This window comes from Mycetomoellerius zeteki, unplaced genomic scaffold, assembly GCF_001594055.1.
Source record: "Mycetomoellerius zeteki isolate Tzet28-1 unplaced genomic scaffold, Tzet1.0 scaffold498, whole genome shotgun sequence".
In the NCBI taxonomy this organism is placed as follows: Eukaryota; Metazoa; Arthropoda; class Insecta; order Hymenoptera; family Formicidae; genus Mycetomoellerius; species Mycetomoellerius zeteki.
The window spans coordinates 72,461-87,357 of NW_017257498.1; the positions used below are offsets into that span (position 1 = coordinate 72,461).

The 14,897-nt window shown below is 35.3% G+C and overlaps 1 protein-coding gene and 1 long non-coding RNA gene across 2 annotated transcripts in view; both read left to right on the forward strand.

Annotated features, from left to right (window-relative positions):
* Positions 1 to 4,676: 4,676 nt before the first annotated feature.
* LOC108727469 (extended synaptotagmin-2) overlaps positions 4,677 to 14,897 on the forward strand; it is a 66,445-nt gene continuing 56,224 nt past the window's right edge. Inside the window, exon 1 of the mRNA XM_018455612.1 lies at positions 4,677 to 4,998. Coding sequence (XP_018311114.1) covers positions 4,938 to 4,998 — 61 coding nt within the window. The 5' untranslated portion in view covers positions 4,677 to 4,937. The remainder of the gene's footprint in view (positions 4,999 to 14,897) is intronic.
* LOC108727485 (uncharacterized) overlaps positions 7,016 to 14,897 on the forward strand; it is a 25,129-nt gene continuing 17,247 nt past the window's right edge. Inside the window, exon 1 of the long non-coding RNA XR_001936851.1 lies at positions 7,016 to 7,027. This is a non-coding gene — a long non-coding RNA (uncharacterized lncRNA). The remainder of the gene's footprint in view (positions 7,028 to 14,897) is intronic.

The following is a 14,897-nucleotide window of genomic DNA, read 5'->3' on the forward strand; positions in this document are numbered from 1 at the left end:
AAATAAAATCGAGAGAAAAGGAAGCGAAACGATGACGGGACAGCGGCGACAACGACGACGAGCGGAGCTACCGCCTGCCGTCGTTCCGTTCCACATCCATTTACCTTTTGCATCGCTCGCGATCGAGTAAAAGCGAGAAATCCGGCCAAGGGAACACGCTGAATTTCGTACGACGCGCACAATTAAGAAAGCAATTTAAATATAGAGAACATACCTAATGTGGTACCCACATTTCTTTTTGCACAAAAAGAACGATTTTTCGAAAGTATTTAAAAATTTAGCTAGATACAGATCTAAAAATAATTTTATTGGACTATCAAAATAATTATGTAGGACGCTCAAACACGATAGTAATTCTACAAAATATATGATTGCTGGAATATTTTGACATTCAATTTTAATATCCTATATAATTACTTTAATAGTTCAACAAAATTATTTTCAGATCTGTATTTAGCTAAATTTTTAAATGCTTCAGTAAAACCGTTTGTTCTGTATGTAAATTTTAAATTAAAAACGATAGACCTCAAATTCCAGATAGAAGTCATAATGATATCGTAAGGATGTCATCATGACTTTAATTGTCACTTATAAGTTTACTTCAAAATTCACTTGAAGTCATGATGACATTCTATGATGTCATTACGATTCCGTGTTCTACCAGGGCTACAGGGGTGCGGCTTCTTTTTCTCGTGTCAATTTTGAACGACGACATTTTCTTATGAGATTCTTCTTACATCTTCGCGGAATGAGAAACGATCGATACCGAGGCTCGTCGAGAGTCGGTGCCGTACGGAACGCGCATTTACGGAGATTGAAAATTTTGCACTCACGGTGCCGTTAAGCAACGGTGTATCGTACTGCATAGTTGGCGAAATTGTCGTGCGACATCGAGCGATCGTAAATAAGCATCATTCGAGCGCAGCAGATCGAATCGATTCAACAGCACGATAATTTCTTAGCGACGGAAACGTAACACACCGAGAACACACAGGTCGCGTTTTCATGCACGTGATTCCGACCCGGTCGAAGCTAGCTGCATTCCGAGTCACTGCACTTTCCAGCGGTCGCCGGCCCCGCGTTTTCGTTCTCCGGAGAACTCGTGGAGTGAATGCTGATTAAGAGTCAACTCACCTAGGCGTTACTGAAGATAATCCAGCGCGATCGTAGGAATTGATTCCTTTGCATCCTCGGGAAGGATTTCATCAATGATCGATGAATCTGCGGTTCATTATTAGAGATCTAATCTGAGACCCCCGTAACGGTGATCTGTCATATCTTTTCCTCCTTCCCGCGCCTCCTTGAGAGGAACTTATCGATGGGATTAATAGTGACACGCACAATGTACGCGCTCGCTTACAGCTGCAAAGCGGCGATTTTGTATGTTAAGTTAACGGTACAGTAACGGTCGCACGCGGATGTTAACTGCACGATCTTTAATGCTGCCGTAATCATTGGCCCATTACTCAAATTACTTGCCGTCGCTATTAACCGCAAGAGAGATGCATTGCACCGTAATGCTAGGCGCGACGCGTGCACGTTACATCGTTAGTCAATTATAATTAAGAATTATATTCCATCGATCGGTCATGAAATAGAGATCCAACAATTGTTTCTTTTATTTATTATTATTACGCACAAAAACATTATTCTCTTGACAATATCTTTATTATTATAAGTATTCAGTACAATAAGATAATTTAGATCGCTTATACATATACACGGTGTCCCAAAATTCCCGCATTCAGAGTACAGGACATGATACTTTATGCTAATACAAACTTTTTTCTTTAGCAAAATTACGTCCGATAAATATAATAATTTTTGCGCTTATTTGTTAACTTCAACCTACTCTCCTGCAAAAACTATTTATCGGACGCAATTTTGCTAAAGGAAAAAGTTGTTTGTTTTAGCATAAAGTATCCTGTACTCCGAATGCGGGAATTTTGGGACATCTTATATATGAATAAATCAAACAAGTGAGGAAAGAACCAGTCGAAGCTGGATCTTACAATTAGTGTCTAATAATATTTTTGTATGTAAATTCTAAAATGCATCTAATACATCTAAAATGTAACTAAATTATAAGTTACAATAGATGGAAGGAATGAGCGAAGTTAACTTACAGTTACTAAAAAAAAAGTAACTCTAACTGGTAAACAATAAGAATCTTATTTTTAGACCGTACAATGTGAGAAACACAATTAATAATAGAAATTTAACAACTTGTACCGGTCGAAGCTAGATTTTTTAATGCTTTAAACAATTCAATGTGAATTATATATATATATATATATATATAGAGGAGAGTGGTCTAAATCGGACCTATTTGCAGTTTTTGCTCTCTATAAGGCGTAAATAAAGTCCGATCGTAAAATCGAAAGTGCTGTTGGAAAGAAGAACTGTTGGTTCCAAATCGGACTATCCCCTGGTTCAAATCGAAAACTCCTATTTTTATGGATTTTTAGATAGAATTTTAAAATATTTTAATGTATTTTTCTTAGTATTGAGTAAAAACAAGCAATTTGACAGTCAAAGATAAACATTTTTTTCAGAAAAAGAAAATACTAACTGTTTATATTATTAGAATTGAAATCAATAAAACTCAATTAATCTGAGTCTGATGATCCATGATATTTTACTGATTTAATTGCTTGGATCAAATCTAGTCAGCCGATCACCAGTACTACAACCAGGCCTATAAGTTATTCATTGTACTGTCCGATCTGGACACGGGTCCTTTCGTACTTTGTAACAAATTTTACAATAAACTGTAAAAGTGATCACGAAATGCTTGATATTTTTTAATTTTATACTCTTTAATTATCTTAAATCAATTACTTTTCAAATTTTTAACACTTTTTAAATAATGATTTACAAGGATTTTCTTTTTTAAAAAAATTTTCGCACGATGGCTGAAAATACATATTTGCCTTTATTTTATGAATGTTATGACAGAGAACTGTCAAACTGCTATCACATGTTCGGTGTCTTATAAAGACTTTACGTTATAAATAGTACGCAAATCTGCTTAACCGTATTCATTTAAATTAAAAAGGTCCTATTTAGAACACGGTCCGATTTAGACTACTCTCCCCTACTATATATATATATACTTGCATATATAACATATTTGTAGTCCTTCAAACTGCGCCCCGAATTGGTTTTCCGGACTTATAAACGCGATTAAACTACTGGAATAATATCACGAATTAAATTAAATTAACAAGCAATTCTTAAATAATTTTGATGCACAATCAAGCATATTAGCAAGATGTTACTGTGTTGAAAAACTGTAAATAAATTTATTGCGAAAAATGTTACCTCGGCCGGGAGTCAAACCCATTTTTAACCGTGTAACTGGTAACTTCGTTACAAATAACGAGATACTTCCTAATTCTGCGTTCTCATAATACGTAGAATAGCGATATTAATAATTAATTTATTAGTTTACTGCTATTAATTTATTATTGGTTAATTAATATTAATTTATTAATGTGTATTATGCGAGTATTCGATATAGTAAACAACGTTTAGAGTTATTATACATAAACAACATTCCATTTTAATATTAACGTTAGCATATTAATATATTTCATACGATCCGATCGATGCGAGAAAGACGCATAATCGTAATGAAATCTTTGTTTTACCGAACGTGCGGGGAGCGTTCCGTATCATCCACAACGGAGTTGGTCAATTAATTACACTAGAGACGAGATTTCAGGGTACCTTCTGACGGTGGTCAGAGGGTGGCGCAGGCGCGAGACTTTCACAGTCCCTTCGAGAGGGAACGCGGTTCGGCGGCGATTTACCGGGAGGAAAGACCGAAGTGTTTCCTCAGTCACCTCAGTGCTTCCGCGCGCGTCGAGTACTCGCGCCATTCGCGATCACCTTGAGCTTTCGCAGGATGCGTGCTCGTGAAACTTCGGCGGATCTTTCGAAAAGTTGTCCCACAATGATAACGAATAACATTATGAGATTATTCGACTTACAATTAGCAGCGTGATTAATCACAGCGTTCGATTAACAAGATTTTAGATTCTGCAAAAAGTGAGCGCCGCTCGTTTAATCAGTTTCGTGATTCCATACGCGCGATTGAAATAATTTAGTCGTAATTATTAATTAATATCGTTTTGGACTTCAATATTATACCGTCGATATTAATTGAATATTAATTCTCGGACGAATCGATGATGAAATTAACTTCATGGATCGAGCCTGTTCGATATTTCCGTTTGTTTCGAGCACAAGCAAAAGTTTCGTAGAACTTAGCACGCGATTTAAATAGAGAATGAATTTTTTTCTACCAACGTATTTTGATAGTGTTCTGTACTTCCAAATTTCGAGTCGAACAAATTTTGAAAGTTTCGTTGCACAGCTCGAGGTAAATCTATCTGTCACGAGACTTGGCATGTCAAGAATCAACATTAGCGTGATTAAAAAAGAAGAGTAACTAATATTAGTAATATTTAATTTTCGCGTTTTGAAAGAGAAAAAACATTTGTATTTATTTCATTAAATAAGAAAAAAGTCAGTTTGTAGAAAAAAACATTTTAGTTTTTACAAAACATGTTGTGTTGAGAGTGTTGCGTGTGGATCTCTTTTCTCGAGTCGCTCTCAAAAAGGATGCCTGTTTATTAATCGTGAACGCGAAGATTTTCTTCGCTTGACTTTTTCGTGTATGCAAACCGGTGGAACGAGATGCTTGTCAGCATGCAACGGGAAAACTGTGAACGCGAGCACTCGTAACAGCAGGCGATGTTTCGGGAGCGGTGATATGAGAAAGGTGGTGAGAGACTCCGATAAGTAACGACTTCACCGTGGTTGTTTAGCGGCGCGTATTTCCGGGACCCGGTGAGCGCGATCGATATAGCTTTATCGAGATCGCCGCGACCAGCCTGGGGGGTGTTGAAAGTGTCGGAGAGAATAAAAGCATGCAGCTACTTTCCAGCTTCATGGGTCGGCACACGAAGCGAGGAGCCTCCTTGAAAAAAGGTATGTCGCGGATGAGCGCGCTCGCTCCGGTGTCACGTGATGTTAATTAGCGTTAACCAGTCCAATGTTAGGAGAGGAAAACACGTGGCGAAAATTTCACGCGGGATTTCACGGTGAGAAGACGTTGCGATTTGTAACACCAAGACGGATCAAGTTCCGCAACAAATTCTTGTGCGCACGAGTTTACAGTGAAAGGACGCCCCCGAATTTTATCTTAGCGATAGATAGACGTATCGGTAATTTACTAAACTACGGAACGATAGATCCATGCATGAATTCATCCGATACGCTTCGTTAACTCTCTGTTCCTGGTAAACACGAAGGGATCAAGTTCTGAATCATGGAATATATCACATGATGAGCTATAATTAATGAAACTGCGTCATATATGGAGTAACCTCTGTTGTTATTCATCTTTTAATCGGCGCGAAAAGTAACTTCAATTTTCGCGACTTAACTTTCGCCTCTTTCTCAAGTGATCCGCGTCACACCTGGTAAGCACCACTTATCGTTTGTTTCGTATTGTTGATATCACGTCGACGCGAACGAGAGATCTTTGCGCACCACACGAAACTATAATATATAGAACGCAACGATGGAATATTAAGGCGAGTGGACGGGCGCATGATCTAATAACTTATTTGATCGATACCCTCGGAAATGCCTTCATATCAGCCTCGGCGCTTAGCGGCTCGCACGCTCACGCGATGTGGGATGCTTCATGACCAGTTTTGTACGGTACGGCGATCATCGGGAACATCGAAATTGCTTTTCGTCGAACCCTCGGAGACGGCGAGCTCCTTTTCATTCCAAAACCCGCGCGTCACAGCCTGAATGTGGCGGAACGTTAGGTCACGTTAAGATTAACGCATAAGAAACTCGTAACTCGAGTTTTCCACGCGCCGCGCGCTTCAGTTTCTAAATATAAATTTTACCGGTACGCGGAACTTATGTTTAGTTTATCGATTTTTATTAATTAACCGAACGCTTGTACGTACACCGTTTCTTCCTGCCGCCACTGTTTCCTCTCTCGCGACACGCCAACGATTACACGTGGTGCACACTATATCGCATTCAAAATGCGAAACGTGATTCGCCAAATTCAATCTGCGGAAGTAATTACTCTTGGCACAGCAGTACGCGACGTCAACCGCGTGAAAGGTTGCAACGCTAATTCCACCCCACATGCGCCTCCATAATGTCAAGGTCGCATCCTGAATTATCCTCGAGCTTGATTCGCCATGGAATCAGTCGCTGCGTATTACAACTATATAATAACGCGATTAACTTTCATAAAATAATTCCATCGAGAATTTGATAAGGGTTGCTTTTAAATATTCAAAAATATCAGGAGCACTTTTCATCCAAGCGAGATCTGATCACGGGCTAAAGTTACTTTTAACAATAAATCAAATTAAAGCCTGCAATCACAGATATTCGCGTAATATGTCTATTATATCCCTTACGTACTTTTAATTATCTTTCAATTGAAGGCATTTTTTATCACTACTTATAGCGAATTCGATTGGACGCACTCACATGGGAAGTTACCTGGATGTCCAATTAGTTTTGAAAAAGTAACGGTTAGAAGTTATAATACTTTACTTTTCCTATTAACTAAAATGAATGTCATTTGCTCGGAAAATTTGATATTTGTTAGAAAAATGGATTTAAAATCCGCTATAAGCGGTTTTTTTTACTTTTTGGGTTTTTTTACGTACATGTGAGAGTAACATACGTAAGTAGAATAGAAAGGAAAACTTAGATTTCTCGATTCCAATGATGGATTCTTTTATCTATCTCTCTCGAAGTTCGATGCGATTTGCGCTTGGATGTGATACACTTATAAAGTTGTATGAATAGATGTACGTATAAAAGTACATATATTTTCTTATTTATTATACATTTTCATTACATTGTTATTTTAATTCGTATATAAACATAATTTGATCTACATAATGTAATTATAAAATTTTATTCTTTAATTGTGTATGTGTACATTATGGTAATGTATAATAAGAAAATATATGTACTTTTATACGTACATACATTTATACAACTTTATAAGTGTACCAAACGCAATTCCAACTTCGGGAGAGGTAGATAAAAAAATGTTCAACATCCACCATTAGAATTGAGACCCAAGTTTTCTTTTATATTCCACTTGCGTATATTACTCACACATATGTAGAGAAACCCAAAAAGTAAAAAAAGTTATGAAAAAATGTCATTTAAACCCATTTTCGAAACCGTTTATAGCGGACTTCGTATCCATTTTTTTAACGAATATCAAATTTTCCGAGCGAATGATACACTCATTTAAGTTAATAGGAGAGGTAGGATACTATAACTTCTAACCGTTACTTTTTCGAAACTAATTAGACGTCTGGATAACTTCCCTTGTCAGTGCGCACTGATGCACATTAAAGCCGTCGTACACAAATTGACATAAAAATGTGTATTTAATGTAAACGGATGTGTGTTTAATATAAATGTGTTTAATATATAAAAACGGATTAAACCATGAAATCCTCAATACATTTTATTGTACTGTTAAGTAAAATCTGCATTTTATAATCTAAAATATTTACATTTTACATTCACACAGATTAAATCAGTTAAACAACGGTTTTATATGCACTAGTGTGTCCAACCGAATTCGCTATTAGATCTTTTTCAGTCAATGATCGAGCGCGAATATTTTTACTTTTATAATCGTTAAACGAAGTATTAAGCAAAACTTTGTTTCGAAAATATATGTATTTTGTATAGTTTCATCAAACATTTCATATGTATAAAGTATAACTTATACCTAAGTGAGTCGATAGAGATGCGTTTCAAAGGGCTATTAACCAAGACAGTTAGCTTAACAAATGGCTGGGAGATATCCGTGGGATATATCACGCGAATATATCGGAAGGGTATATGCACATTCTTCCGCAGTAATAACTCTTATAACTCGTGACACTTGTCCTCGCTCTTTTACTGGGTGCGCTGATTGATATACACTGCAATACAGAGAGCTGCAAATTTATTACATACTCGCGTTTCGCTCGAATAAAATAAAACTCAATTAACTTTCAGCCAGTAGACGATTCAAAAGAAAAACAACAAAAGGAAGCATCCCTATTGAAAAAAATCATGTTACAACGTTACATAATGAAATCATGTAATTAAAACATGTAAATCACGTAATGAATTGTTTCAAATCACAGTATGTGATTTTTTTAAATGACGTAATTTAAAAAATCACATGATATTAGAAATTATTTCATTCATCATGTGATTTTATAGTTGTCAAATTTTAAAGAATTGAATGATAGAAATAGAAGAAAAAAGAACATATCATCATGTGACTTTTCAAATTACGTAATTAAAAAAAATCACGTACTGATTTGGAACAATCCGTTACATGATTTATGTGTTTTAATTATATGATTTCATCATGCAACTATGTGACGTGATTTTTTTCAGTAGGAATAATAAAAAGAATAGCGCAAAAATTTGTTTTATTGTAATAATAAAATATGAAAAGCAAAAATTTTATATATAAAGCAATAGGATTATTCTTTTCGAAATTAATTTTAATAAACTTGTTTTAAATCATGCATGTGACGTCTAATATTTAACAACTATAAATTTAATATATATAGCATTACTTAAATGTTTTAATCAGAGTTGGTAAAAATAATCATGTTTTTTTTTAAAAGAACAAAACATTGTGTTTTTTTTATTGAAAATATGTATTTAATGTTTTAAACATGTTTTAAACATATTTAAAATGTTTTAAACAGTACTTTTAAAAAGCTTATTTATTAAAACGTCTACATTATTAAAACGTCTGATATTCATAGGCCATTTTTATTTCAACTAATTTCAAGATCATTTTAAGTAAAGTCTTAAGAATCTTAAGAATTTAAGACGCTAAAGCGCCAAGCGTGCGGTGCGTCCCCTAGCTCTGTCAATCCTTAGGCTTTGAACATAACTGGAATATTTATTTTGTGTATCCTATAGAGACATTATACTTTATAGTGTGTCATTCAAATTTACTTTATGGGCCTGGCATAACAGATTAGCTATAAGTACTCGAAAATTGTTGGTTGTATACCTAAAACTTTAAACGCGTTTTACTCGAAACTACTTTTTTAAAATTGGCATGCAAGATAACTCAAAAACTATTCATCCGATTAAGCCCTCCCTGTACACACATCTAGATAAATACTTTCCTCATAAATTGAACCTTTATTTATAATCGTATTGTTTAAATAAATTACTTTTATTACATAATTAACACGAAAATTTTTCGTAAAAATCGAAATTTTTTCTTCTATGTGTTGCCATTTTTATAATTTGATATTATTCTTTTTAAAAATAGGTTCAATTAATAACGTAAACCTTACTAAACCTAAAAAAGAAATCGTTTTTTTCTTGTTTCGAATGAATACAAGCAGCGTTACATTACACGCTGTAAACGCTGATGCACCAAAATTAAATTATTATAAATATAAAATTCACATTGTTTTTCTATCAAAAAAATATTTTTTTTAATAGCTCAATATTACAATAACATACTCTGAAAATTTCAAAAAAATTTATCGTAGTCTCCTATTAAAAAATTCCGAAAAATTAAATTATTTTCAGCACGATACATGAGGAACCCTTGATTCGTGATATCTTAAGACTATACTTACTTAAGACGGTCTTGAATATAAGAATTGACTATGAATACTCCCCCCCCCGGCCTTAGACACTTTATCGCGACGAATCTGGAGACACAGTAGTGTCTCGGCGTTAAGCCAAGCGCAGTGACACCGTGCCTCCTTTAAGCCCATTCTACATAAGACGTAGAACGCGGATCGCAGGTCGCAAAACTAGGAACTAATCTAACGTATTTTAATCATAGTATGTGCTTGTAGGACGCAGAACGCAGGACGCAGAAAGTTGAAGTTCACTCAACCTGTCAAAAACTTAATATTTATTAAGTATCATTTATTATGTTTAAAATAAACGAATTATATCAGTAAAAACTTTGTACTGTCTACTACTATTAACAAAATATTAGAAATCCGAAATATTTATTTTTCGTATTAAAAAATGAACTTTTTGAAACCCTTGCATTTTTGTCGTATATCCTATAGAGGTGGGATATATGACTATTCATAGAGGGAGGAGGAGATATATATGGTTCATGAAAAATTTACAAATATAATGCCTATAAATAAGACGTAAAATGACACAATAAATTATAAAATGCGTTTATAAAGTTTTTTTAAGGAATAAAAATGATAAATATGTATATGAAATAATAAATATATAATAATTACAATCTTCCTACATATATTACAAGTGTTATGATATAAGGTACATACATATTTTACGTAATGCGTTTATTGCATTTAGTGTACTGAATTCAATCTGCGCACTTTGTATTCTTTGGACATAAATCCCGTCCGCTTAAAATGCTGTGTATCCCAAACAGGTGGAATATACATTTATACAAGACAACAAACTGAACAAAGAATATGAAAGTAAAGTACTTGTATTTTGCTATACAACATATTAGCGCAATGACATAATTTATTTTATTGCTCTACACGTACGTATCACGAAATAATCATTAAGTCTTTTACACGCCCTATAGTAATCATTTTATGTAGATTATAATTTATGATGGCGCTACTTATTACAGTGACAAATCAACTCAATTCACAATAATTTTTTTAATATTAATAGTAAGAAATCATAACACAATACTAATATAATATAAAGGCACATAATAGAGTAGTTGCAGGAAAATTACCCTCACTCCTTCTATTTTTTCGCGGCGTATTTGCCGGAGTTACTCTAAGTATAAAGAGAAGCTTATACATTATCCGCCCTAATGTGATTTGCTTGTCAAATTATACGTTATACGTACCAGAAAAAAATAATAAGATCTTAGTTCTTGTGTTTAGATATATAAACAATCCGTAGGTTACTGTAGTGAGTTGGTAAGTCTTTAGAGAATTCGCTTCATCCTTCCATAAAATGCGTTGATACTTCCAGTCATCAGGATGTACTTTCACTTGTCGATACATTTTTTCTATGTCAGAAGAAAAAACATAACGAAACTGTTTAAACCATATTAGGATATCGAGTAAGTCAGTTTGTAATTTTGGACCAACGTGCAAAAGATCGTTGAGAGATAACCCTGAAGTAGTCTTGCTGGAACCATTAAACACCATCCGCAATTTCGTGGTGAGGCTGATTTCTCTTATTACGCCATGATGAGGTAGATAATAAGAAGGTGGTTCGGGAACTGAATCAGGCACCAATTGCATGTGGTGCAATGCTGCATACTCAGCGATAAAGTCGGAATACATTTTCGCGTAAGCAGGATCTGATTTGAATCGTTTATTTAAGTTGTGGATGAGGTGAGTAGCTCTTCTCTTCGAATCTCCTAGCTTGCTAACAGATTGCTTGAATGATAACTTAATCACATACCGTCCGCAAGGATCTCTTGAATAGGTAGTTTGAAAGTGATAGTCACAGTTTTGCTCATTCGGGGTCAAAAAACGGTCAAACGAATGAGATATTTCTTTTAATTCCCAGAACCTGTGCAATATGGGATACAAATCCTCTCCTGTGGTCATATGGCAACTTCGAGCTTCCTCCGGAGTCGTTTGGTGGTCCGTTGGGCCCGGCTCGGTAGGCCGGAGACAATCCATCCTAGTTTAGTAAATTGAGCTATTGGAGAATTCGGTGATTCTGTGATTAATCATTCAGCATAATGGTTCCATAAACGTCCGCTCTCAACACAAGATCGATTGCGCCGGGACAGGAAAATTGTGAATCGGCTAATTGCAACCTTTCCAGATGCGACCACAATTTTTTATCTACATGTACAGATGGAATCGACGTAAGATTCGTCAATATGTAAGCAGTGACGGTACACTCGAAATCTGATTGAAAATGTGGGCTGAGTCTGAATCTGATGATACCCCTTGTTTTATTAGCGGTTTTACCACCAATGCCCACCAGTGATACCGTCGAATTCTTCCGAGCAATTTTTAAGCGTTGAACTGTCCTCTCAGAGATTAATGAAATTTCCGAGCCTTGATCGATCAAGGCCCTTACTGTGGTAACATTGGCATTAGGGGACATCACTCGTACTTGAGCTGTAGCCAGTAACACTCGGAGCAACGGAGTTTCAGGAAACGTTACAGAATGCATGACCTTTGCCTCTTCAGGTTTTGAAGTATTAGCAGGCGTAACAGGCTCACTTCTGCTCGTTTTAGCTTTGGTAGAATTGGCAGATCTAGTGTGAATTGAGGTGTGGTGCTTGCGTCCACACTTAAGACAACGTCTAGAAGTTAGACAGGCAGCGACTCGATGGGTTCCTAGACAGTTAAAGCACAGTTTGTGCTTATTGATAAGTGCCATCTTCTGTTGTACCGATTTCGTGCTGTATTGGGAACAAGTAAAAGTATGATGATTTGAAGAACAGATGGAGCAACTCAGTCCCTTACTTGAATCCTTTTGACTGGACTTTCCTTGATAATGAGTTTTGGCAAATAGTCTGTTGCGGTTGAATCGAATGCTTTCCAGAACGGGATCTCTCAAAGGCCTGAAGAGAGCGAAGTCGTGATATCAAGAATTCGGTGAACTGAGTCCATGTAGGTGGCTCTGTAGCTGAGCCCAGATTATGTTCCCATGCCTTTACCGATTCCGAATCGAGGCGCTGTGCTATGATGAATATAAGAAAATCGTCCCACGTACCCACCGGTCTACGCAGAGGTTCTCTAGAGATCGATATATCTGCATGATACTTGTATACAATCGTTCCAATTCTATAGCGGATTCCTTGGTCATACGTTTAAGAGCAAGCAAGGAATGTAAAGCTGAGTTTACCAACAATCTTTTATTTTTGTAGAAGGCGATCAGCGCTTCCCATGCTTTGAAAAAATTATGATCAGTAACAGCCATGTCCTTCAATAAATGTGCAGCTGAACCAACCAGGCTAGTCTTTAAATATTGAAGTTTTTCGACAGAAGAAAGAGAAGGCGATTACTAAAGAGGTGGACAGATCCTTGAAGGAGATCCAATCGGCAGGAGTGCCGTTGAATTTTGGCAAATCTATACGAGGTAATCTTGTTTGATGGTGATATGGCGATCCGGTAGAAGTGCGAGTATCGAGATGGGAAGATGATTCAAGTGAGGCTCCGTGGTCTGTATCGAGCAATAAGCTTAGACGTTCCGCGTGCAGTGGTAAATAAACTTTCAGTAAAATAAGAATGGTTATGAATGAGACACTTATCCTCAGGACTTAGCTCTCTTACTGCGATTACAAGTGCATCATTTACAATGGAGAATCTCTCCCAATCCTCCTTGAGCGCTATGGATCGCGTTCGTATTCTTTGTGAATTCAAGTTATTAAACCCGACCTTAGTTACATTGTCGTATGCACTGGCTATCAGGCTATAGAGTGCAATTTGCTGCTCTAACCGAGCCTCCACATGTGCAAGTCTCATCTTGTCAAGGCCAACCTAATTCGGCTCGAAGAACCAAAGTGTTCGATAGCGAAAGCAAGGATTTTAAAGGAGGGATGTTGGCCGTGACAACAGGCAACTTAATGTTCAGTTCGCAGTCTGATTTTAATGAATTATCTCAAGTATAATATTATATTCTTTTAGATATTCATATTTTTTAATATGATTCTGATTTTTCTTATTATAATAATATGCTTCTTATTTATGTTATTTTTCTAAATATTATATTCTTATTTTTATTTACATTCATGTAAATACTTATTATGTATTTTACTACTATACTATCATGTTATTATATCGAGATCTAGCAGCGCCAAGTGTTGTTACATGAAAAATTTTACTATTTAAATTAAATTTTTTCATTGTATAAAAATTAAAGACAGTACCATTTGGATTAAGTAAATAATAAAGATAGTATCACTTAGGTTTTACTTTTTATTTTGTAGTAGAATTTAACTTGGCGCCACAATTGTTGATCAAATCGTTTGTACAAATAATACATATTAGATTAATATTTATTATTTAATTTGGCTATCAAATCTTTTTTACGAATAATACATAAAATTTTGATAAATTTAATTAAATTAACAGAATTTAACTTGGCGCCACAATTGTTGATATCAAATCTTTTATACAGATGATACATATATCATTAGATTTAGTAAATTTTGTGATATTAAGATTTTCATGTAATAATTTTTGAAGGGGAACAAAGTCATTATAACTTGGGTTGGAATGTATCATATACAGAGAATTTCATCAAACAGCAAACGCAATTAGTTATCAGTTCCACGGCCGATTAAATAATTGACGTTGGTGAAACCGGTCCAAATGCTGGTTTTCATACGAGAAGCATGCACGCTTAGCGCTTTTTTTACCTTTTTTTAAAAGTAAGTTTAAGTAAATAACAAGAAACAGTACCATTTGTGTTTTATTTTTTAATTTGATAGATAGAATTTAAAAAGTTAAGATTGTAGCATCTGAATTTTAATTTTTCATTTGATATTAATTTTTTTCGAAGAATAATAATTTTTGATAGCTATTATGAATGTGAAAAGTGACAGATCCGGACTTTACGTCGCAATATCTCCGCTTGTAGGGCACGTAGAGACAAAATATTTATGTCTAGGTGTTGTCTACATGTTTTTATTTACAGTACAATCTTGTAAAGAAGAAAATTAACATTTGATAGAATACTTCGAGAAAATCAATTGTGTGTTTTCATAATAATATTAGGATAACTACTTTCATAATACTAGAATATAACCTAGGCCTAGACCGAGCATTCGATATCTGGCATGAAGCTAACTAGTTGACAGAGAAACTGTGCGACAAAGAGCTATCGTTGTGTATGTTCCTCTCTTTTCCTCT